Source organism: Heliangelus exortis, chromosome Z, assembly GCF_036169615.1.
Source record: "Heliangelus exortis chromosome Z, bHelExo1.hap1, whole genome shotgun sequence".
Classification (NCBI taxonomy): Eukaryota; Metazoa; Chordata; class Aves; order Apodiformes; family Trochilidae; genus Heliangelus; species Heliangelus exortis.
In genome coordinates, this window is record NC_092454.1 from 14705768 (window position 1) to 14726820 (window position 21053).

A 21053-nucleotide genomic window follows, 5' to 3' on the forward strand; every position below is an offset into this window, starting at 1 on the left:
GGCTTGAAAAATGAGGAGTGGAAGAGGACAGTAAAACTGAAAAAAGATGAGGCTTTTCTAATACATTTTACGTTTATGTCAGAGGGTCTTGTAAGGATATAAAGGTCATGCTTAGGGATACAGATTTTGTGTCATTAGTAGCAACAGGGGACACCTCCTGCCTGAGAACGGGCAGTAGATCAGCAGGATCTGGGAGTCCAATACAGTACAACGATGTGAAGTTTCATCCCTGACCCAACAGCACTAGCTCGGGTCAACAGTCCTTTCCCCACCAGCAGAAAAACCCATGTGTGTACCTATTGTGTTCGTAGGTTTTGGGGGACATTTCAGGACTAGAGACTACACCACCACCACTGCCTGGTATCCACACAGGTTTCGATCGCATAAAAGTGACAGCTTACCGTCAAAACAAATCAAGTTCTTGAAACAAACGTGGGAACGCTTCCCTCGAACCTACACGCACACTTCCTGTGTTCAGCAACCCCACTAACAGAAGGCAGACACAGGCCGAGCAGCAGCAGACCTTCTCTTCAGCAGCGGGAGGCACCGGTCGTGCTCGCCTGATGCAAAGCGCCCGCTGCCAGCTGCCGCGCTGTGCTATCACCTGGCTCTACCTGTCCTTATCTTAGTGATAAGCGGCTCGGCCGCTGTCTCTGCTACCCGCAGTGTGGAAGGCTCCGGTGCAGCAGCCTCGTCCTGCCCTAGGGCACGGCGATGACAGGAGCTCACTCCCGGTGAGGCCCGGACCCCGCGCAGGGAGATGGCGAGGCTGACCTGTGCCGAGCCAGCTCCTCAGCACGCACGGCTCCCTCAGGACGGCCCCTCAGGCACAGCTCTCTTCAGGGGAAGGTGCGAGGAGCGCTCGCTCCCATCCACTACAGACAAGGGACGGGCCGAGGTTGGCAAACGAGGTCTCCTGGCGGCGGGGCAGCAGACGGCCAAGCGGGGGTTGCGCGGCCAGGTGACGCGGCACGGCCGGGACCCCCCGTCCCCTCACACACTCGCCCCACCGCCACCAAGGACCGCACGCCCCGCCTGGTCCCGCAGGCAGCCCCGGGCGGAGTTGCCCGCGCCCGGCCCCACGCAACCTGCCCTCTCCGGCGCGGCCAATGGGGCGAGAGGGCGGGGAGGAGCGGCGGGAGCTGCCCGGGCCGCCTCCGCCCTCCGCGGCGAAACTCGGCGGGAGCGAGGCGAGGAGTTAGACGGAGCCCGCGCCCCAGACCGCACCGTACCGCCGCGCCGGCCGGCGGGAGGGGATGAGAGGCGGCTATCGCGCTCCGGTACATTGCCGCGCCGCCCCCGGGGATACCTGGAGCAGCCACCCGCCCTCCCAGCGCCGCGCTGAGCCATCCCGGCGTAAGTGCGAGAGGCGGTGAGGCGAGTGCACTGCGCTCCGCTCCGCGTTCGGGCCGCCTCGATCCCCCTCCGGGCAGGGCGGAGGAGCGCTGCGGTCTGCGGGGAGAGCAGCGGCAGGAAGAGGCAGACTCGGCTCCTCGGGCTGCGGCCGGCCGCTGCCGGACGGAGCCTCGCTTCGGCTCTTTTTGCGACTTTTATTACAAAAATATACCACTTTTTTTTCCTTGTTTTTTTTTTCAGTAGTTTTTTTTTTTTTCCCCCTGTTTTTCTTCTTTCCCTGTTTTTTTCCCCCTTTTTCCCCCCTTGTTTTTGTTTTCTCTTTTTTTTTTTTTTTCTTGGTTTTACTTGTTTGTTTCTTTGCTTTGCTTTGCTTGCTTGTTTTTGGTTTTTTCCTTATCCCTTACTTGAATTTTTATTTTCACGCTAGGGTACCTCCTCCTCTCTCTCACTCTGCCTTTCTTTTCCAACCTGCTCTTACATTCATTCAGTTCCCCAACAGCAGCGTGGGCACCATGTCCTTCGACCCCACCATCCTGACACCTGCAAACAGCTCTGCCAATGGGACCACCAGTGGGGCCGCGGGCGGGAAGTCCGTCACCATCCCCACTGTCATGTTCATCTTCGGTGTGGTGGGCAACCTCATAGCCATCGTGGTTCTCTGCAAGTCCAGGAAGGAGCAGAAGGAGACCACTTTCTACACCCTGGTCTGTGGACTGGCAGTCACTGATCTCTTGGGGACATGCCTGGTGAGTCCAGTCACCATTGCCACATATTTACAGAACCGCTGGCCAGGAGGACAAGAACTATGTGAGTACAGCTCCTTCATCCTTCTCTTCTTTGGACTCTCAGGCCTCAGCATTATCTGTGCCATGTCTATAGAGAGGTACCTGGCCATCAACCATGCCTATTTCTACAACCATTATGTAGACAAGAAGCTGGCAGGGCTCACACTCTTTGCTATCTATGCGTCCAACGTGCTGTTCTGTGCCCTCCCCAGCATGGGACTCGGCAGATCCACCTTGCAGTTCCCTGAAACTTGGTGTTTCATAGACTGGCGCACAACAGAAGCCACCCATGCGGCATATTCCTACATGTATGCCGGCTTCAGCTCCTTCCTGATTATGGTCACTGTGATCTGCAACATCCTGGTGTGCGTGGCTCTCATTCGCATGCACCGCCAGTTCATGCGACGCATGTCCTTGGGAACAGACACCACCTCTAGCCGTTTATCAGACTTTCGCAGGCGCCGGAGCTTCCGTCGAATGGCTGGAGCAGAGATCCAGATGGTTATTCTGCTCATTGCCACTTCCCTGGTGGTGGTCATCTGCTCCATTCCTTTGGTGGTGAGTAACGTTGTACAGCCCTTCTTCTTTCCCATCACCCGCACCACTGAGTCTTGTCTCCTCCTAGTCTATGCTTGTGGGGCAGACTCCTGTTTAGCTGGTGCTGCAAACTGTTATAATAACTTAAAGGCTATTAGCATACATGTGTGGTGATAGGAAGTTCTATCAATTTATATTTACAAGAAAAGAAGCACACCTATCCCAAATCCCAGGCTCCTCTGATTTCTTAAAACACAGTGCCAAGAATTCCCAATAAATTTTCCACTGTTCATCTGGAATCCACACAGTAGAAATCTTGCTGAGAGGTAAAGGCACTTTAAAGTTCAGTTCCCAAATTAATTTGTGATGAGTGAGGTTTGGGTCTGAACTGTGTTTCTGTATGTTTATTGTGTTTAAAAAATGTGCTCCCTGTTCTTGAAAGGCACAGAGGTTCTTGATGTTCAGAAGGAGAGAGCTCAGTTCACTTGGCACCAGAAAAGTGCAGTGCTTCACACTGAGCTTCCCCTTCTGAGGGATTCGTCTACCGTCTCTGAGGTAATCCCCACACTCTTAAATCCCTCCAGCAGCTCCCCACTGTGAGAGTTGTAAACTCAGGGGAACCACCCAGTGGTGTAATTCTCAGTTACGTGAGAGTTGGAGGAATCTGGCCCACATAACCTAGGGATCATACTGAAAAGACAGGCAACATAACCACAAACCATTTGCTAATTTTCTGAAATGGCTGATACAATTACTGTAATTGAATTGAACATGCAGGATCTACTTATTTCTTTTCCTAAGTCTTTCCTCCAAAGAAAAAAAAAGAAAACAACAACAACCCAGACCCACCAACTGGAGGCTTAGCTCTCACTTGCCACCCACTGTAATAAAACTTGGAGAACTTCTGTCACTCTCTGGTTCAGAGACATAAAACAAACAGTTGGCTTGCATTATTTGCCACCTTCCAACATACAGCCCAGGCACTAGTTTTCAGACAGAAAGTGTTCTTAGATGCATTGTTTTAAGGGGGTTGTAAGCTGGGTGATCCCTCTGTGGTAGAGGGGCTAGAATGTGCGTCAATACTGCTGCCCAGATGGAGATGCAAAGCAAATAGCATATGCCGTGGCAAAGGAGGTTAGAGAAGTACATGTGAACAGGACTTTGGAGGTCAGGGAGTCTGTCCCTCTGCATCACAGGAGCTGTAATTGCAAGGGTCAGGCCAGTTTTGCCACATTACTAACATAAACAGGAGCCAGTGAAGTGTGGCTCTGCTGTCGCCAAAGTCTGTCCTTTAGTGCTGTCACTTTGTGTTGCACCGTGGTGTGACCGAGTATAGTGCTGCATGTTCATTGTTTGACATCTGAAGGAAGCTGAGAGGTGCTGCCTGAGCTGCAGGCAGGGTGGCTCTGGGGGTGCATGTGCCTTAGATGAAAGAACCGAACCGTGCGCAGCCCGCCCCAAGTCCAGCTCCAGAGACTGCGGGGTAAGTGGCACCGGCAGACATCAGGTCACGGAGCAGCCAAAAGCCCAACATAGCAAGGACTGACAGTACTTAATGTGATTAAACTATCGTTATAGCAGTTACTGCACATAATAATACCGTGTTCTACAAAGAGATGCTGGTAAATGCAGAGAATGGGCTCTGGGAATGAATTACAGTCTTGTAACATGATACAGGATATCAGCTGATGGACTTCAGTGAGGTTTAGAAAAAGCCAAACCTGTTGGAGAAACAGCTAGGGAGAGGCTTAGAAGGCTGAAGGTAAACTGCAAAATGAAATTGTCCATATGGAGGTAGTCAGTCTTTTACAGAATATAAAAAGAAAAAACAAAATCAGGAGTGAGAGGCTACCAGAAAGGGATATGGATTGTTGACAGTTAAATTAACAGAATTGGGTGTGGCAAAAAGTTTGTTATTTAAACAGTAGCTAGTGAAAAACTTGTATATGGCAGAAGCTATTTGTGGAAGTGCAGGTGATGAAGTTGGATAGCACTCTCAGACCTTGATTTCATTACTTTAAAAGGCAGTATTACTTTGGGAGTGTTCACAGACGTTAGCTCTTCCCTGCTAAAGCAGCACATCTTTTCTCTGTCTAAAGTTAGATAAAGACACTGTCATTTCACTTAGATGTTTGACTAAGAAAAAAAAAGGAAGCTTTCTTTTAAAAAGCCAGCACAACCACACATGTACACATCATCAGACTTCTCTGTGGTTAAATTTCTTCACTATTAAGTAGAGTTTACAAGTCATTTGCTTATTCCCACTGTGGGAATAAGCTATAGCCATATCTGCTTTTTTTGTGCCATATAGAGCCTTTATGCTATAAATCCCTATAAAAAGCCACTAGCACAGACAGGTAAATAACTAATCCTGACATTTTCATGACTTGGGGGAATTCTAGGGAGTCCTCACTGAGCGAGAGGCTATAACAGGACAGCCCGGCAGACATCAAGCACATGAAAGTGGTGGCAGCATCATGATTCAGATGCAGAAAGCTGGCTCAGAGGGGTGCTTTGTGGGAAACTGAAGTTTCCTGATGAGCTAATTCCTACTGATGATTTCAGCTAAATAAACCATCACTTAACTGGAAGCAAAGCAATATCTGAAAGAGAGACCTAGCCCTCTAACATTTTAGAGTTCATATTTTCACAGCATAGTAAAACAGCAGACAGAGACAATTTAGCAAGCTGCCTTTATTATGGTTTGACAAAAATTTTCAAGTCTTAAAATATTAACAGCCCTGGAGTAAAAAGCGAAGGCTTGTCTTGATTTAAACAGTGGTTAAAGAACAGCAAGATGAGTCACAGAGAACAGCAGTTTTTAATAATGGTATGCTCCAGGACTCATTTCACAAGTCGGGTTGTTTAGTGTCTTAATGATTTATTTGTAAAATCACCTAAATCTTACAGTGCTAAAGTACTAAAACAAAATCAGAGTGGATTATCTAAAGCATAGAATGAGCCTGACGGTACTGATGGCTGATCAAATTTATTAAGGAAAGAAACACTGAATGAAAAACATCAGTGAAAGAAACTTTATATAAAACGTGGTATGTTCTTCATTTGCAGAAAGTGTTATGAAAGCCATGAAGAAGAATATGACAATAGTTTAAGAATGAAATGAGGAAAATACATAAATTATGTGTTTACTGTTGTCTGCACTCCACACTGGTTATCTCATCTTTTAAAATATTGTGAGTTGTTAGAAAATGTATTTGGATGGAGTTAAAAGAAGAGACTAAGTTATATTAGGAGACATTTTGCTAAGAATAGAGTTGAAATCATTATCTGGCCTTTAAAAAAAATCAAGAATAAATGGGTATACACTAGGCAAAGTCTGTAATTCACTCAGCAGTCTGTGAGATACTGTCAGATCTGCTGACAGTAGTGATCTTTCACTTATCCTGGCCACTTAGATTACAGTGAAGTAAAAATAAAATGTAGTGTTTCAATGTGATTGACTGCATGAAATAAGGAGCTTATAACTTGATGGTTAATTGATCTAAAAGTTTGGATTTTCTTTTGGCTTGGTTTTTTTTCAACTTTTTAATGATCAGGGATTGTCCACAGGCAACAGCAAGGTAGCAGGCATGATTTTTTAGCAATGGAGTAGACACCAAGCCCTTGAAGGGCAAAGGTTATTGGCTTGTAGAGTTGAAAAACTTGTTCCTGCTTACTACCACATGGTTTTTAAATTTATCCTATTGGTATGTGGGGAGATTTTGAATGCAGGTAGAAGCTATGAAGACAATTACCAGTGTGACTGTAATGGTACAAGTAATTTCACAGTACTTCATAGGATTAGAAATCATGACTTGCATCTCTAGCTACTAAAAAGGAAAAGCAGCACAAAGGACTCTGATCCTACAAATACCTATCATTGAGCATAAACTCAGCATACCTTGGAGCTGTTCGCTTCTTAACAAAATTGCAAACAAACTGCTAGTATTTAGAAATAAGTAATACATATCTTAGAAGATATGTTGCGGGAATTCTACAGCTACAACGCTAACATAGATAATTCATTCTTTTGAGATTTGAATTACTCTTGTTTTCTCCTTTCTTTAATTAATATTTGAAATTGCACAAACTCCAGCATCAGGTTATTCAGTTTAGTGGTGGATTCCACTTCCTTGGCACATACTTAGAAGATGCAAAACAATATGCTTTATCATGCTACATCCTTCAGCAGAAGACTTGAAGGATGTATTTCTTGCTGTACTTGTAGGTGATACAATAATAAATGGTGTTTCACCAGCATGTAAAGAAATTATAAAACTGGCATTCCAATGCAAATTAATTTTTAAGGTATTATGATTAAAATGTAATCCCACCAATAGCTCTTATTTGATAGACACATTAGACCTTCAGGGGGCCTCCTAATAAAACACACGAGACCATTCTGGGAAGTAGAAACAGTTTTGTACAGTTTCCACTAATAGGTCCATTTTATGTATCTTCAGCCTGTATGCGGTGTACCAGTAAAAAGGAAACAAAATCTACAGAGATAACATAAAGCAAGCTGTGCTGTGCAGTTAGCAGTTGTTCTTTTCAGTCACAGAGTCAGCATTTAAAGACATTTTTGTCTTTCCATAAAGTCTTCCAGGTAGACGGAGAAATGCGAAACAGGTACCTCAGTTTCATAGGCTGCTTATCAAAAGAACAATCCTGCTATTAAACCACTGACGTGTAACTATAGCTCCAAGTTTGAAAAAAAAAAAGTCAGTCTCCAGAGTTGGACTGTGTACTTCTTCAGCTATCTTCAAAGTGCCTTCTGGTTCTGTGATCTGGATGAATTTATCAGCAAATGTTCCTCCCTGTCACACCTCTGATATTCCCGGTATCTGACTGCGTGTAGCTGTATGAGCTGCTGGAAAGCCTCCACTCCTACAGCGCTGTCCTTTGGACCCTTGGCTCTCAGGGCATGTATTTATCCAGCCATCAACTCATCAAATATATAGACCAGCATAAAGAAACATTGTTATGACACAGGTTACGTCTTCTGGGGAAATCTGACTTTTGGCTATTTCTGTATTTTACTTTTGTATACTTCCATATTTGACCTCTTATAATTTTGGAGGAGAAAAAGCCACACAAAAATGGTCAAGCAGGTATTTCAAGAACAGGCTTTAGCCAATGCCAGACAATGTCATGTCAACTCATTTTTCAGCCTTCCAGATTCAGGAATCCCAACTGCCTTTCAGGTTCTGTGTGGCTGTCACTAACAGCAGCTTTACTTGCACAAGCTCATAACTCGAGTCACAGAACTTTTCCTCACCTGCAAACTTAACCCATCGTTTCCTGTTTCAATTCATTACTCTCCTCTGAGATACAGGTGGTACCTTGACTTTCGGCCAGGGTGCTATGACCGTGGGGCATCCGTGTGAGAGTTGACAACGGGATGTCCGTTCCTGATGCCATGGGACGTCCGTGGGGGTGGCCGTGACTGTGGGACATCCGTGCCACCTAGTGGTGCCCTCAGGGAAAGCGTTCTCGAGTCAGTTGTCACTACCACCATCCTCCCCCCACTCCTAGTAAATGACAAGAGATTTTTAATTAAGGGCATTTTTTAAGGAATCATCAAGCATAACAGTCAAATTGTAGGTAGTTAAAATTTTTGGCCTCTGGAGGGGCTGGTCTGTCAGACAGTGATACTTGGAAGTATGTATGTAGCTAATGGATATTGGATAGGAGGCTAATATAAAATAAATGAAAAAAATTAGAATCATAGAATCTGCTGAGTTGGAAGGGATACATGAGGATCATCAAGTCCAACTCCTGTCCCTGTGCAGGGCAGCCCCAGAATCACACCATGTGCCTGAGAATGTCATCCAAATGCTTCTTGAGCTCAGGCAGGCTTGGTGCCGTGACCACTTCTCTGGGGACCTTGTTCCACTGCTGCAACTGCCCTCTGGGTGAAAAACCTTTTCCTAACATCTAACCTATCCCTCCCCTGATTCAGCTGCCTGTGGAATAATACTCTAAAGCAAGTCAAGCTTAATAAAATAAAAATGCCGAAATAAAACTCTCTGAAGTACTTGAATTGCATGTTTGGCTTAAAAGAAAAATAAAGGAAGTAAATTAGTTGTCAGAAAGACACATGCAGTGTTAGAAATCCCTAGAAGAGTAACTGGTCATAAAGCTTGGTTATTCCTGTATAAATTCAAGATTTCGCATATTTTGAATTCCGTGAGCGGGTTTTGTTACCCGTGAACCTAGATAAAAATACTAAGACAGAAAATATAAGCAATTATTGATTTGACAGTAATTTTGAGAGACTGTATGCATAGGATTTCCAAAGAGGTACCATGCATTATTTTAAACACACCTCATGGATAGCACATGGAGCTCAGCAACTGCATTCTGACAAGCTGAATGCCACCACATTGCCCTACTGCAGGAAAATTTCTCCAAATGGAATTTTTTTTTTTTTTTACCAGATTTGTCTTGACACACAGAACTTCTAATAAAAAATACTTAAGAGGTCTGTTCTTGACTGCCTTCTCATCAATAACATTCAACTAGCTGGGCAAGGCTTGATTATTTTTTGGAGTGAAAGGCCAAGATTTAAAAACCCCTTGATAATTTTGCTACTGTATCAAAATAAGAAGACAATAAGGGGATTTATTTTGACTCACCTTAGGGAATCGAAAAAAAACAACATCACTGGCTCTTCCAGCCTTTTCTTTAATTGGACACTGTGTATGCCTTGCTAAAATGGAGAGCAGCTATGTGAGACTGATCAGCATAACAAAATCATATATTGTCATCCTCCTTAGTGACATCAAAAACATGGCAATTGATTTCAAAGAATTGAACTGTGCATTATTCACAGCAGCATTTATAAAAGCAGCTGCTAACCAGGATAGGGGAGCAGTTACTGGTGTTACCTTGGATTCAAAGGAAGAACCCGAATGAGAGATTTCTGTGTAGAAGATAAGGACCTAATTAGTTTTAAATTTTATGCATGATAAACTAAAATTGCTATTTAATATAAACCTAATGCAGCTGCTCAACACCTTAAATTCTTGAACAATTCAGCAATATTATTGTGGTTTTGTAAGTAGGACCAAAATGCTGGCTCATGTAGGAGAGCACTCTGGTCCAGCGTTGCAGTCTTAACCTATTGGAAGACTCCTAGCTGGGGGACCTATCCTTTTTTGGGTTTTCTTCTTTTTTTTTTTTAATTTTTTTTCCCAAATCATGTTGCAACAAGCAAATAGCTAAGAGTATACAAACAATTCCAGTAAGAACAGATGGCAGCAAATGCATTTCTAAACTTGGGAATCGACAGCTCTGGACTTGTTTCCAGAGTTAAGTGTATTTGAATTATAATCTGCGTTCCAGTTTGGTTCTAAAAAAACAATTATTAGATCTTTGCTAGAGGAACAGGTAGTCCAGCTCTCCTCAGTCAGATCTCTTTGCTGACAGTGTAAGACTTAAGGAGGGAAAGGAGACAAAGAGCCATTCCTTCCTTGCTGATAACAAAGATGGCCAATTTACAGCAGATAATGCTCTCTCTCTTTTTTGCATTTTCCAAAAGTAAATCCATGGCTGCCAATCTGAGATCTGTGGCTTTGCCACCCTCCTCTCTTGTCGAAGCTTGCAGTTACAAACCTGGATCTCTGCTTTGAAATGCAAACTTTGATTTCTTGATGTATTTGTATAATTGTATCTTTCTCCTCCCCAATCTCCTTGGGTAGGTCCGTGTCTTTGTGAACCAGCTGTACCAGCCAGCGCAAGTGGAGGATCCAAAGCAAAACCCTGACCTGCAAGCCATCCGCATTGCCTCGGTGAACCCCATTTTGGATCCGTGGATCTACATCCTGCTCCGCAAAACTGTGCTCAGCAAAGCCATTGAGAAAATCAAATGCCTCTTCTGCCGCATCGGAGGGGCTCGGAGGCAGCACACAGGGGCCAATTTCAACTGCGTGGACGGCCACAGGACCTCCTCTGCCATGTCAAGTCAGTCACCCTCCTTCATCTCCCGTGAGCTGAGGGAGATCAGCAGCACTTCACAAACCCTGCTCTATCCTCCAGAGTTGAGTGAGAGCAGTACCGGGGGGCGCGTGCTGCTGCCCGGCCCTGGTGCCAGCTTGGCTCAGACTGACACCACATCCGTAAGGACACAGCGTAGCTCCGAGACCTCAGACTCCTCACAGGGGCAGGACTCTGAGAGTGTCTCCCTGGTGAATGAGATTAGGTCTGGTGGTAGGGCCAGCTCTGCATCCAAGGGCAGTCCTCTCCAGGTCACCTTCCCTACAGAGACATTGAATTTGTCAGAAAAATGTATATAGATAGCTATGAAAGGCATCAACCTTTGGGGATACTTCCTGGTATATTGGAAAAAACTGGTGCAATAGATAGGTGTTCTGTGTATTCAAGGGGAGAAGGGTTCAGCTGTGCTCCAAAGGGCTATTTTTTGCTTGTTTTGTGATGGGTACGTTTATTTTAGACTACTGAGGACTGCGTACAGCAGACACTGCACTTGGGGATATTTACATCAGAAATGGTACAAGGCAGGTCTATTGGGACTGGAAACATGAGCTGCCTTGTCTTGTTCTAGGACACAGGAGAGCTACTGGGCCTCTGGAAATAGAAAGACCCACCATTTCATGTTTTCTTTCTTTCCCTTTCCACATCTGGTAGAACTGTTTTATCTCCCCATGGTTGCTCAGCTATCAAGAGGTGTAGCTTTTGGTACCAAAGCTGAATGTGAGGCAGCTGCTACGAATGGACAGAGCTACTCTGAGAGCTGCCTGGGGAAGGGTTTTAAAGTGTCTCATTAAAGCATGAAAATGTGAATTTTTACCATTGTATATATATCAGGATTCAAAATATTGAAAAGTCTATTCTTCTCTGTGAGAAGTTTTTTTTGTTAATACAAGGTATATAGAAATGATTGCCAGCCTTCTCTTCGCCCAGAATTTCCTGCTGATAAGATATTCTTGGTTTTAGATTTGTTGTCTATGCTAGATTCACAGCTGATGAGGTAATTCTCTAGGTGAGAATACATATGCACTTTCTGAGTGAAATGGGAATATGTATGCTTATTAAGAGAGAAAAAGAAAACATGTACTTTCAGTTAAAAATACTCATTTTCAGTATATGTAGATACTAAAAAAACAGATTTTATTTATGTGCTGAGAATGTTTCTCTCTATAACATGTCTGCACCTCTCTGAGTACTTTGGCCCACATTCTGCACACACTAAGGCACACATCTAACATCGCCTACCGGAGCTGTCCCTCTGCTGCCAGGGAGGCTCCTTACATGTAGACTTAAGGATATATAGAAGTGCTTTCAATATAAGGGCCTAACTTTCAAACCTTGGTTAATAGTCTTAATATTCACGTTAGTCAAAGCATCACTGATGTAATAAGAGGCATTTTTTCATAATGTTTATCATTTTACTTTAAATAGTAAATAGACTTTCATGAGTGTGTAATCTGATACTCCATCAAATAGGTGTACAAAACCATGGAAGACTCATTTAAAAGTATAGATTATATAGAAACATATACTGGTTTTGCAGCTGTTGAAAATTGTTTGTTCCTAGAGTTTTAATGGCAAACACATCACCAAAACCAGCTGTTAGCCACTGGCATAAAGGAGTTTTGTGTTTTATGTCATAAGGGTTAGATCTTGTTCCAGAAACACTGCTCATTAAAATAATGCTGTACTGGTATTTGGAGGATGTTTTGTCGAATACTAAGCATGTTACGCTGCTTGAAGTGTTTTCATGTGAAATGCTTTATTGTAATCTTGAGCCGTATGTTGGTATCTTTAAGCAATTGTACTGACCAAAGTAATTTTGGAGATCACAATTAAATGGAAATGTTCTGCTTGATCTCAAAAGTCTATATGACTCTGCCTCCACTGCCAATTCATCAACCATAGCAAGCCTTCCATCTTGGAATGCTTTGCACTCAAATGCTGTCAAAACACATGTTCTGTAAACCTCCAAAACAGCACATCTTGATCATCATCATCAAGTGGCAGTCATCTTCAAAAATGTGCCCAAGACCACTGACATAGAAACATTTTCCCAGGCAACTCTCAGTAAGACAAGAGGGCATGGTCTTAAATTGTGCCAGGGGAAGTTCAGATTGGATATTAGAAAGAATTTTTTCACGGAAAGGGTGATCAGACATTGGAACGGGCTGCCTGGGGAGGTGGTGGACTCGTCGTCCCTGGAGACATTTAAAAAGCGACTTGATATGGCACTCAGTGCCATGGTCTAGTGACTGTGGCAGTAGTTGTTCAAGGGTTGGACTCAATGATCTCTGAGGTCCCTTCCAACCCAGCCTATTCTATGATTCTATGAAAAATCAAGCAAAAGAGTACACACAATTAAACCTCAGGCTTGCCCTATTATTTGCTTTCAACAGGGGAGCAGTTGAGGTTATTTGCCTTGATACATGAAGTTAAATCTCTATTCACAAGTATTTGCAGCAGGTTCCACCTTTCCACCAGTGAAGCTGGAGAACAGTATTACTTAAGTTACTACTGCAGCTACAGATAAAGCTCTGCTTAAATTATTTGCAATTAAACCACTTAAGTGTGTTGCTTACTAGTGACCAACAAATAGAATACATTCATCTCATATCACAAGACAGGAAACTACCTGGCAGAGCGGGATGGTGGGACTGCCACTTGTACCAACACTGGACCACACCTCTGTAGCTGTCCCAAAGCAGCAGACCAATGTTATGGGTTCTGTACACAATGACAGAATTAAATACTTACAGTGTAGAACAAGTATTTAAATAAGGAATGGCTAGGTTTAATTGTTTGGGGTTTTTAAAATTTATTATTTTATTAAACTTATAATTCCTATTTCCCACCAGTAATGATGAGAAATACATGTGGTCTGGAAAAGCTGAAAGCAAGAACAGACCTTTTTAAATAGCTAACCTACCTTCCCTAAGCAAACACATACAGTAAGGCTGAGGTGTTCCTCTTGCCCACAGCCTTGGTGTGTCAGCAGCAGACTGGACTTAAAGCAGATACCACCAACACCAACTCCCTCAGTAATGGACCCAAGGATTCCCAGTCAGCCCACAGATAACAAAGTCTCCTGAGTAATGCTGGAACCATCTGCCACAACTCAATGGCAGATAAATGTACAGAATGGAAGCACAACTGCTGCCCAGCTGTGAACACAGATGGCTAAAAGGACTGGGCACTTCTTCACCTGCCTGCCAATCTTGCACGACTCTGGCACTCTCCTCCATGCTGACCACAAAGCCATTACTGAATTCTTCCTCAGCCTCCTTAAGCATAACGAGCCTCATAAAATACAGGCACAAATTTTGCCACAGGGAAAAGGTTATTATCCTGATAGGTAAGACGAGTAGTTTCCATATAATCAAAAGGATTTCCCTCCTCACATATAATGGCTCCCTTCCACTCCTAGCCCTCAGAGACCCAATATACCCCCAAAACAGCCTGTCCTCAACATCTGTATCCACTTTCTCCAGCCTTCTGTGCTCACAGAAGATGCACTAATTGGCCATTCCAAAATTTCTCACACCAAAATTACATCTCCCTGGTTCCATCCTGCCAATCCTGTGACTGGCACTGCCACTCCCTCACATTCAGAAGTCTGTCCTGCCCACACATCCCAGACCAGCCCTTCACAGAACCCTTTCCATCTAGGGTAATGCCAGACCTCCCACCCCAATGCCATGCCCCAAACCTCAGCCCTAACAATCTAAGCCTCTGTATTTTGGTATGGATTATCTGCCCACCACAGACAGCATGACAGCCAGTATCTGCAGGAGACAATAATTTTTATGGACATTTATAGATTAATTTGAATCTCTGATCAATAATATAAAATAGCATTACTGTTGAGCCTAGGACTGGGGCATATAGGCTCTACTGACAAAGAGCTTGTACCATATGGTTGGGCTATAGGATCCTGTTTTAAATCAAGTTTACATCTGTGCTTTGCAACTAGTGCTGCCTAACCCAAAAGGGTGATAGAGGCACAGTGCTAAAGCACTAAAAATCAGTGTACTCCTCTATCTTCTAATGGCACCAAACATCCTCCTAACCATGAAATTTGTTTAGTTCTGCTTCTAGACACAACTGCATATCTGTTCTACTCATGGCAGATTTACCAATAAGAGTCACTACATACCACCAGACCTTTGCACTCCTAAGCCTTGCCTAGACCTACCAGCTGTACCAGATCTGGAAACCAACTGAAGTCTAAATCACCTGCTTTCTGAACCCAGTCAACTCACTTCCCACCTCTAATCCTTCCCCTTGGCCCTTTTACCCTCTCCAGCTACGTGGTTCTAGAGTTGTAGCTCTTAGAACATCAGCCCTCAAAACCAGCCAGCCCATCTGGAAGGATCCAGCTATCATCCATGCCCTTAAGCTCCCCCTGCATCTCAGCTATCCCTCTCTGGAGATGCCACAGGCCAAGGACACCAGTCCTTGGGAACATGATGTTGCCTTGATACCAACTCACAATAAGTACTGAGTACCTGCAATCTGTTAATAAACCAAGCCCACATGCTTCTGCTTTCCTGTACCCCATTCTTAATTATACTTATTACATAGCTATTACATGACATCAAAATAAATACCTGCTCTCAGCATTAGCTTTTACCTCCTTCACATTGGTTTTAGGATCTGGGGAGCACTTACCTTGTATGGCCAGGTAAGTTTCCATTGCTACTTCTCTCATCTTGAACCCCAAACACCAATAGATATTCCAAGACAAATTTCAGGAACTAGAAATTTGCTTTTTTCTCCTCCATAACAACTTTTAAAATCCAGTCTCTTATGGTATTATTAAATTAGAGTCACTGTTGCGTTACCTGATCCATACTTGTTTTAATTCTAGCTTTAATTCTAGTATTGTCAAAAAAGATTTATTCTCTCAGTATAATCCATGTTTAGTTTTTTAAGATACCTATCTCCATCTGCTGTAAGGGTGGAATTCATCTGCCCTGTTTCAGCATTTGAAGTTAGCTGCCAGTCAGTCACCTGCATCTTCCTTTGTAGTCAATGGAAATAATCAGGCACCCTGGGAGGCCAATTCAACTCATTCTAAGATACTTATCTAGTACAAGGTATACGAATGACCATCTGAGGCCGTGCATATCTTTCCACTGCATATAAAGGGACTCAAAGGGAAAAACTGTATTTAAATGTTTAATTGTAGGTTTTAAATTGAATAAAATTAATCCACCTAACCTACTTCTGTTACTGAGATTTCTCCTTCAACGACATAGCAACACTTCAGCATTTTAATAAATGATTCATATGGAAGGCAAATACATAGAAGCTACTGCAGCCACTGCCACCAGTGATGATGAAAAGCCATAAAAAATAAATTCATGATGGTAAAGTGAGACTATGCTTGACAGACACTGATGGCACTCCTTTGTATTCCTTTCATTTGTATACCTCAGAGATTTAAAAGCACAGATCAATACCTGTTACTAAACTTTCCTCTCTGAGGTATTTCTTTTTTTTTTTTTACTATAATACTTTAACATGTTCAGCAGGGACAGAAGATGCCAACTGATTAAATGAGTAACATTCTAAAACGGCCAGTGTTCATCTTTATTTTTGTTATAACCAAAAGAATAAATAGGCATCACTAAGCAGCAGAGAAGACAACATTTTATTAAAACAGATCGAAAAAAAATTCCCCAACATGCAAAACATGGCATGCTATACAAAAAACGTTTAAATCACTGATTATTTCACTTCTTTCCAGTTTGAAAAGAGCAGTGTAGTGAACTTAGCTGCTCCAGAGTGCTCTACAAGACTTTATGGTCCTGACAATATCTAGAATTCATAACCTAATCTAATCAGAAGGGAAACACATTTAGTACAATGTATTGAAGCAACCACCCCTCCAAGCTGTTACAGCCATTCTGCCAGGTGGTTTAGACACCCCTCCATTAGTTTGCCCAAGCAGTGCTGAAATCAATAGGAATTTTGTGAATCATTTCAGTGGAAAGAGATTATGTGATAACATGGATCTCTGGAGGGAGGAAGGCAGTCGTTCCCATACAAGTCAATAACAACACTGACAAGTAAAAAGCGCAGAAAGATAACACGTGCTGGATTATAGCTGAGCTTCTTCAGAATGGAAACATACCTTACCACTTCTCACAGGTTTCGCTTTCTAGCCAGAAAATGTCTTTGAAGAAATCTGTCCAAATCCTTCTCATACTAACTCTTCCTACAGCTGAACAGATTGTGTTACTTAAGTTGTTAGGAAAAATATGATTTAAAAATTCCTCAACTGGGGCAATTTAATCCATCTATTAACCCATATCTTAATCAAAGTCCTGTTCAATAAGTATTTAGGATCTATTTCTGAACTGAATAAACAAGTAAAACTGTTGCATGGTGATGTTTTAGATTTCTTAATATATTTTATTCATTGTAATTATAAAAATTTTGAATATTCAGGAGACATTAACTGTAAATTTTTTGTGTCTGTGGGCATGCAAGCCGAGATCTAAAAATTCACATCTATACAAAAATATATTCAGGAATAATCTTGCGAAAACTAGTGAAAACTTAATAAAAACACGGCAATTAAGTTTTTCAAAGGGGTGATTAATTTCTTCGAAGACTGTAAGTATCCTCTTAAAAGAAGACATTCAACTGAAATTATAATCTGAGATAATTTTTCTACAATATACTTTCTATTGTGAAAATCACTATACTTCTGAAGTGCATTATTTCCTTTAAAAACATGTTCTTTTCAAAATAGAAATCAGATACGAAAAATGCAAAAACAATTGATTTCAAAAGGTTTCCCTTGTCTACAAAACTGTTATTCTAAAATAAAAAAGAAATAATGTGTTCTCAATCCTGAATTCTCCAGGAATTTATTACAGTCCTGTTAGGAGGTGACCATTTCTACCACATCTCCAAGACAATGAAAAGAGACTAGTCTCAGCACAGAGCACAAAGAAACATCTTGACTTTGTTTCCCTGAAGTGTTTACGTGAGGAACCAGTGACCTCCTTCCCCCTAGGAATGATGAACATTAAATAAATCTTCTGTGTTGTGCTTCCAAGCAAGTGTAGTGTGAATACCCACCACAGCCCCCAAAAGGATAAAGAGGGAGTCTCAGACAATGCTGACCTGAAAAACTAGTTCAGTAAGAACATACTTTAAGTAACAGAGCATAAGAATTAGGAAAAACAAATAGGTTCCCTTTGTCACATTGGCTGCACTTGGACAGAAAAGGTAATATATCAAATAAAAATCTAATATAAAGATCTAATACCTATTTCCAACTCCCTCCATTTTACTTTTGGTGATGCCTGTAGCACAGCACTCAATATAAGTAAAGGTCTGTTCTAGTCTCAGATGAATGTCTGTTATTCTGGTGAAACATTAGGTAATAACTAAGCATCCAGGGGCCTGTTTGGTATAGCATTTCCTTTCATCTAATCAGAAAGTGTTTAACTCATTCACCAATGAAAGCAATGCAAAGCCTTCCATTGGTTTCATTTAGCTACAAATCAGATGCCAAATCACACACTCTCCCCAGAATAATCCCTCTCTGCTTCACAGGAAATTTCCTCATAAAAAAGTAATCTTAATGAAAATAAAGACTTTTGATAAAAGAGAACAGTTCACACTTTAGGTGAAAGATAAATAATGCTAAAGAAGAAGAACTGAAACAGATTTTTCTAAAATCCCTTTTGCTTCTACAGTTTAAATGAAACCATATTAACGACTGGGAATATACAGACATTAGCTTGTAAAATTCTGAAAAACATAAAGATAAAAGTAGTTGTTAAAATGTAGTTAAGCATTTAGCATTACAATTGTTCATAGGATTTTTAAAATCTTGGCTTTCCTCTCCAAAAATATGGATGGAACAACAATTCAGGTCAGTACTTTTTTGATTTACAAAAGAAATAAAATTTCAATTCCTTAACTTCTGTAGGCTCTCCCAGTGTTTAAAAGCAAAACCATTGATCCCCATACAATAAATAACACTAGTTCTTAAAACAGCATGGCAACCCATAAGATTGCCCTATCGGGCTCTGATGAAAAGGGTTTCATCAGGATTTGTAGGACAATTCTCTTTCTCTGTAACAGTCTCCACCGTGCCCGAAGCAGACACAATCACCACTGTTTTAGCTGCTGAAAGAGCTTTCTCCTTCTCTGCAATGGCAGCACAGACTGCCACTATTTCATCACTTTCAAAGTCGTAGTCTGGGACTGATTCTTGTGCAAGCTCATTTTCTTTTGCCAGCACCTGCCCTGCCTCCATCTTTGTTGCCTTCTGTTGTTGATGTAGTTTTCTTGCCCAGGAAAGGTCCTCTTTCCACACTTCAGGGTTCATTGGAAAGATGTGTAAGGATACCTGGAAACTTCGGATTGCCTATAAACAGAGAAGGGAAGAAACAAGGATTGGAAACTTCACAGTCTATGCACTTCAACACACAAACCAACTGAGAAAAAATTATTTATATCATTCAAGCAGAAACAAAAGGGATTATACTCCAGCCTGTCTTTAGTGGAATAATCCTCCCTTAGCTGTAAGTTCACTAGCAATGTTACCAGAAAACAGCTATGCATTTCAGAGTCTGCAAGTACTAAGAATGCATGAACTAACCAGGTACATGGTGAGAAGCACAAAAATAACAGTTCACATGCCAAAAATAATATTGTTAATTAAAAGAGTAAAAGCAAATGTGATCTTTCATTGATGTTTTTCTGTCCTGCTTTTCTCCTATCATCACATGTATGGGAAGGCAAAGTAGATGGGGATGGCTTAAGGAAACACAGGAAAAGGATAATTAGGATTTGCAGCATCACTAATATTGCTGCTTTTAAATAAACATGTAGTCATTTCATGTACAGACTTCATACTACAGCAATCCTAGTCCTGTGATAAGTATTTTCTGTAACAGGCCTGTGGCCTAAGGTAGCAAACATACCGAGATAAACAGGCAAAAGTAGAAAAACTCCCAACTTGAAGAACTGTTCTAAGAACAAACATCCATTGTACTGCTACAATACTGGAAAAATGCTAGACCAAGAAACCTAACTGTGTGGAATTTACAGTACCAGTGAAAAGGTCAAGGCTGTCTATGTACACAGAAGCATTTATGATTGTATGGTCAGTTACAGACTGGCTACCCGTGTAACCAAAATCTTGTGTGATGATGTACAGAAGCCTTCTTGTAAGGTAACAAAACAGTAATGATACAGATTTGCATTTTACTTGAGAAAAGTTCTGGCAATAAAGACACTAAAGATGCATGAAGAACCATTAATTCCATCCAGTATTGTAATGTGTAAACATTTACAGTACACAAATGAATTTGAAAAATGGCAACTTTCCGTCTGCCTTGATGGAATCTGCCAATTAATCCTTCTGCTGGCACCGAGTAATAGAAGGATTTCATACTATGCAAGCTCGGCAGACAAGAGGTACAAATCAAATTACAGAAATGGTGATTCATGCTATCAGTATTACTGTTGCTGTAATAGGCAGCCTTTTCTTTCTTCACAGACCTGTCTGCTTTTGCACCTGCAAGACACTGCAGATGCTCTGCAGGAGTCACTGCATCAGGCTGCTCTGCCACAGAGATCCGTACCCCATGTTTGTTGACTACATGCATGGACATAACCCAGGATGATAGAGGGAACAAAAAATCTCTCATCCTACAAATAGACATATTTAGTCCAAGAAAGTAAAGCCTGTAGTGATACAAGTGCTCTTAATTTGTAAACCATGAAAATCCAGAAAGACAGAAGATATTTACCTTTCTATTACCAAATTATACTGCTAAAATTATTACAAGGAATTTTAAAATAATAATAAAACAACTTTGACCCTAATTCCTCTTTCTAATATAATCTGCATTTGTTTTAGCTCAAACTTTTAATTACATGGTATAAATCTTGAGAAGATGGATTTTATATCACAGTACAGCCTCAGAAGTTCTGAGCAGATGACACAGGTAAATAAATGGAGGCAGCAGCTATGTGGGAAATGCTTACAAGAACTGAGTGCCCTGGCTAGAAACATAGCAGGAAGAGCATTTAAACCTTTGGACACTTGCTTGCCCTTCTGCTTTCTTGACTGAAAATAACACTTCTGTGCATAAGATATTTTCATTAGTTGAAAAAAAAAAAATCATTAGGTAGGTTATCAAAACATATTTATGACATCCACACTATACTAGCTGGGGACTGCAGGTCTAACACAGGACCTTTGGGGAAGTTGATATTACTGGACAGTACTTGGTATTACCTATGGTTGGGTAGGACTGTTGAAAGCTGTTGGAAAGATTTTAACACAACCCTACGTTAGCTGACAAAACGTTTCTCTCTTAGTTAATACTTCCCAAATACTATGCA

General features: G+C 41.8%; 2 protein-coding genes across 3 annotated transcripts in view; one reads left to right on the forward strand and one right to left on the reverse strand.

Moving 5' to 3' along the window:
- The first annotated feature begins 1149 nt into the window (after window positions 1–1149).
- On the forward strand, window positions 1150–12536 carry PTGER4 (prostaglandin E receptor 4). Its single transcript, XM_071730476.1, has 2 exons — window positions 1150–2699; window positions 10382–12536. Exons 1-2 carry the CDS (start codon window positions 1869–1871, stop codon window positions 10973–10975), a joined length of 1425 nt encoding a protein of 474 aa, XP_071586577.1. The 5' UTR covers window positions 1150–1868; the 3' UTR covers window positions 10976–12536.
- Window positions 12537–16303: 3767 nt separating this feature from the next.
- Window positions 16304–21053, reverse strand: part of TTC33 (tetratricopeptide repeat domain 33) — a 34037-nt gene continuing 29287 nt past the window's right edge. For both annotated transcript variants that reach the window (XM_071730359.1, XM_071730360.1), the window contains exon 5: window positions 16304–19065. In XM_071730359.1, coding sequence (XP_071586460.1) covers window positions 18715–19065 — 351 coding nt within the window. In that variant the 3' untranslated portion in view covers window positions 16304–18714. The remainder of the gene's footprint in view (window positions 19066–21053) is intronic.

Excerpts from the sequence above, each read along its gene's own strand:
- PTGER4 (XM_071730476.1), top strand. The coding sequence starts at position 1,869 with ATGTCCTTCGACCCCACCATCCTGACACCTGCAAACAGCTCTGCCAAT. Across the intron at positions 2,700-10,381 it reads TCTGCTCCATTCCTTTGGTG|GTCCGTGTCTTTGTGAACCA; the intron begins GTGAGTAACGTT and ends CTCCTTGGGTAG.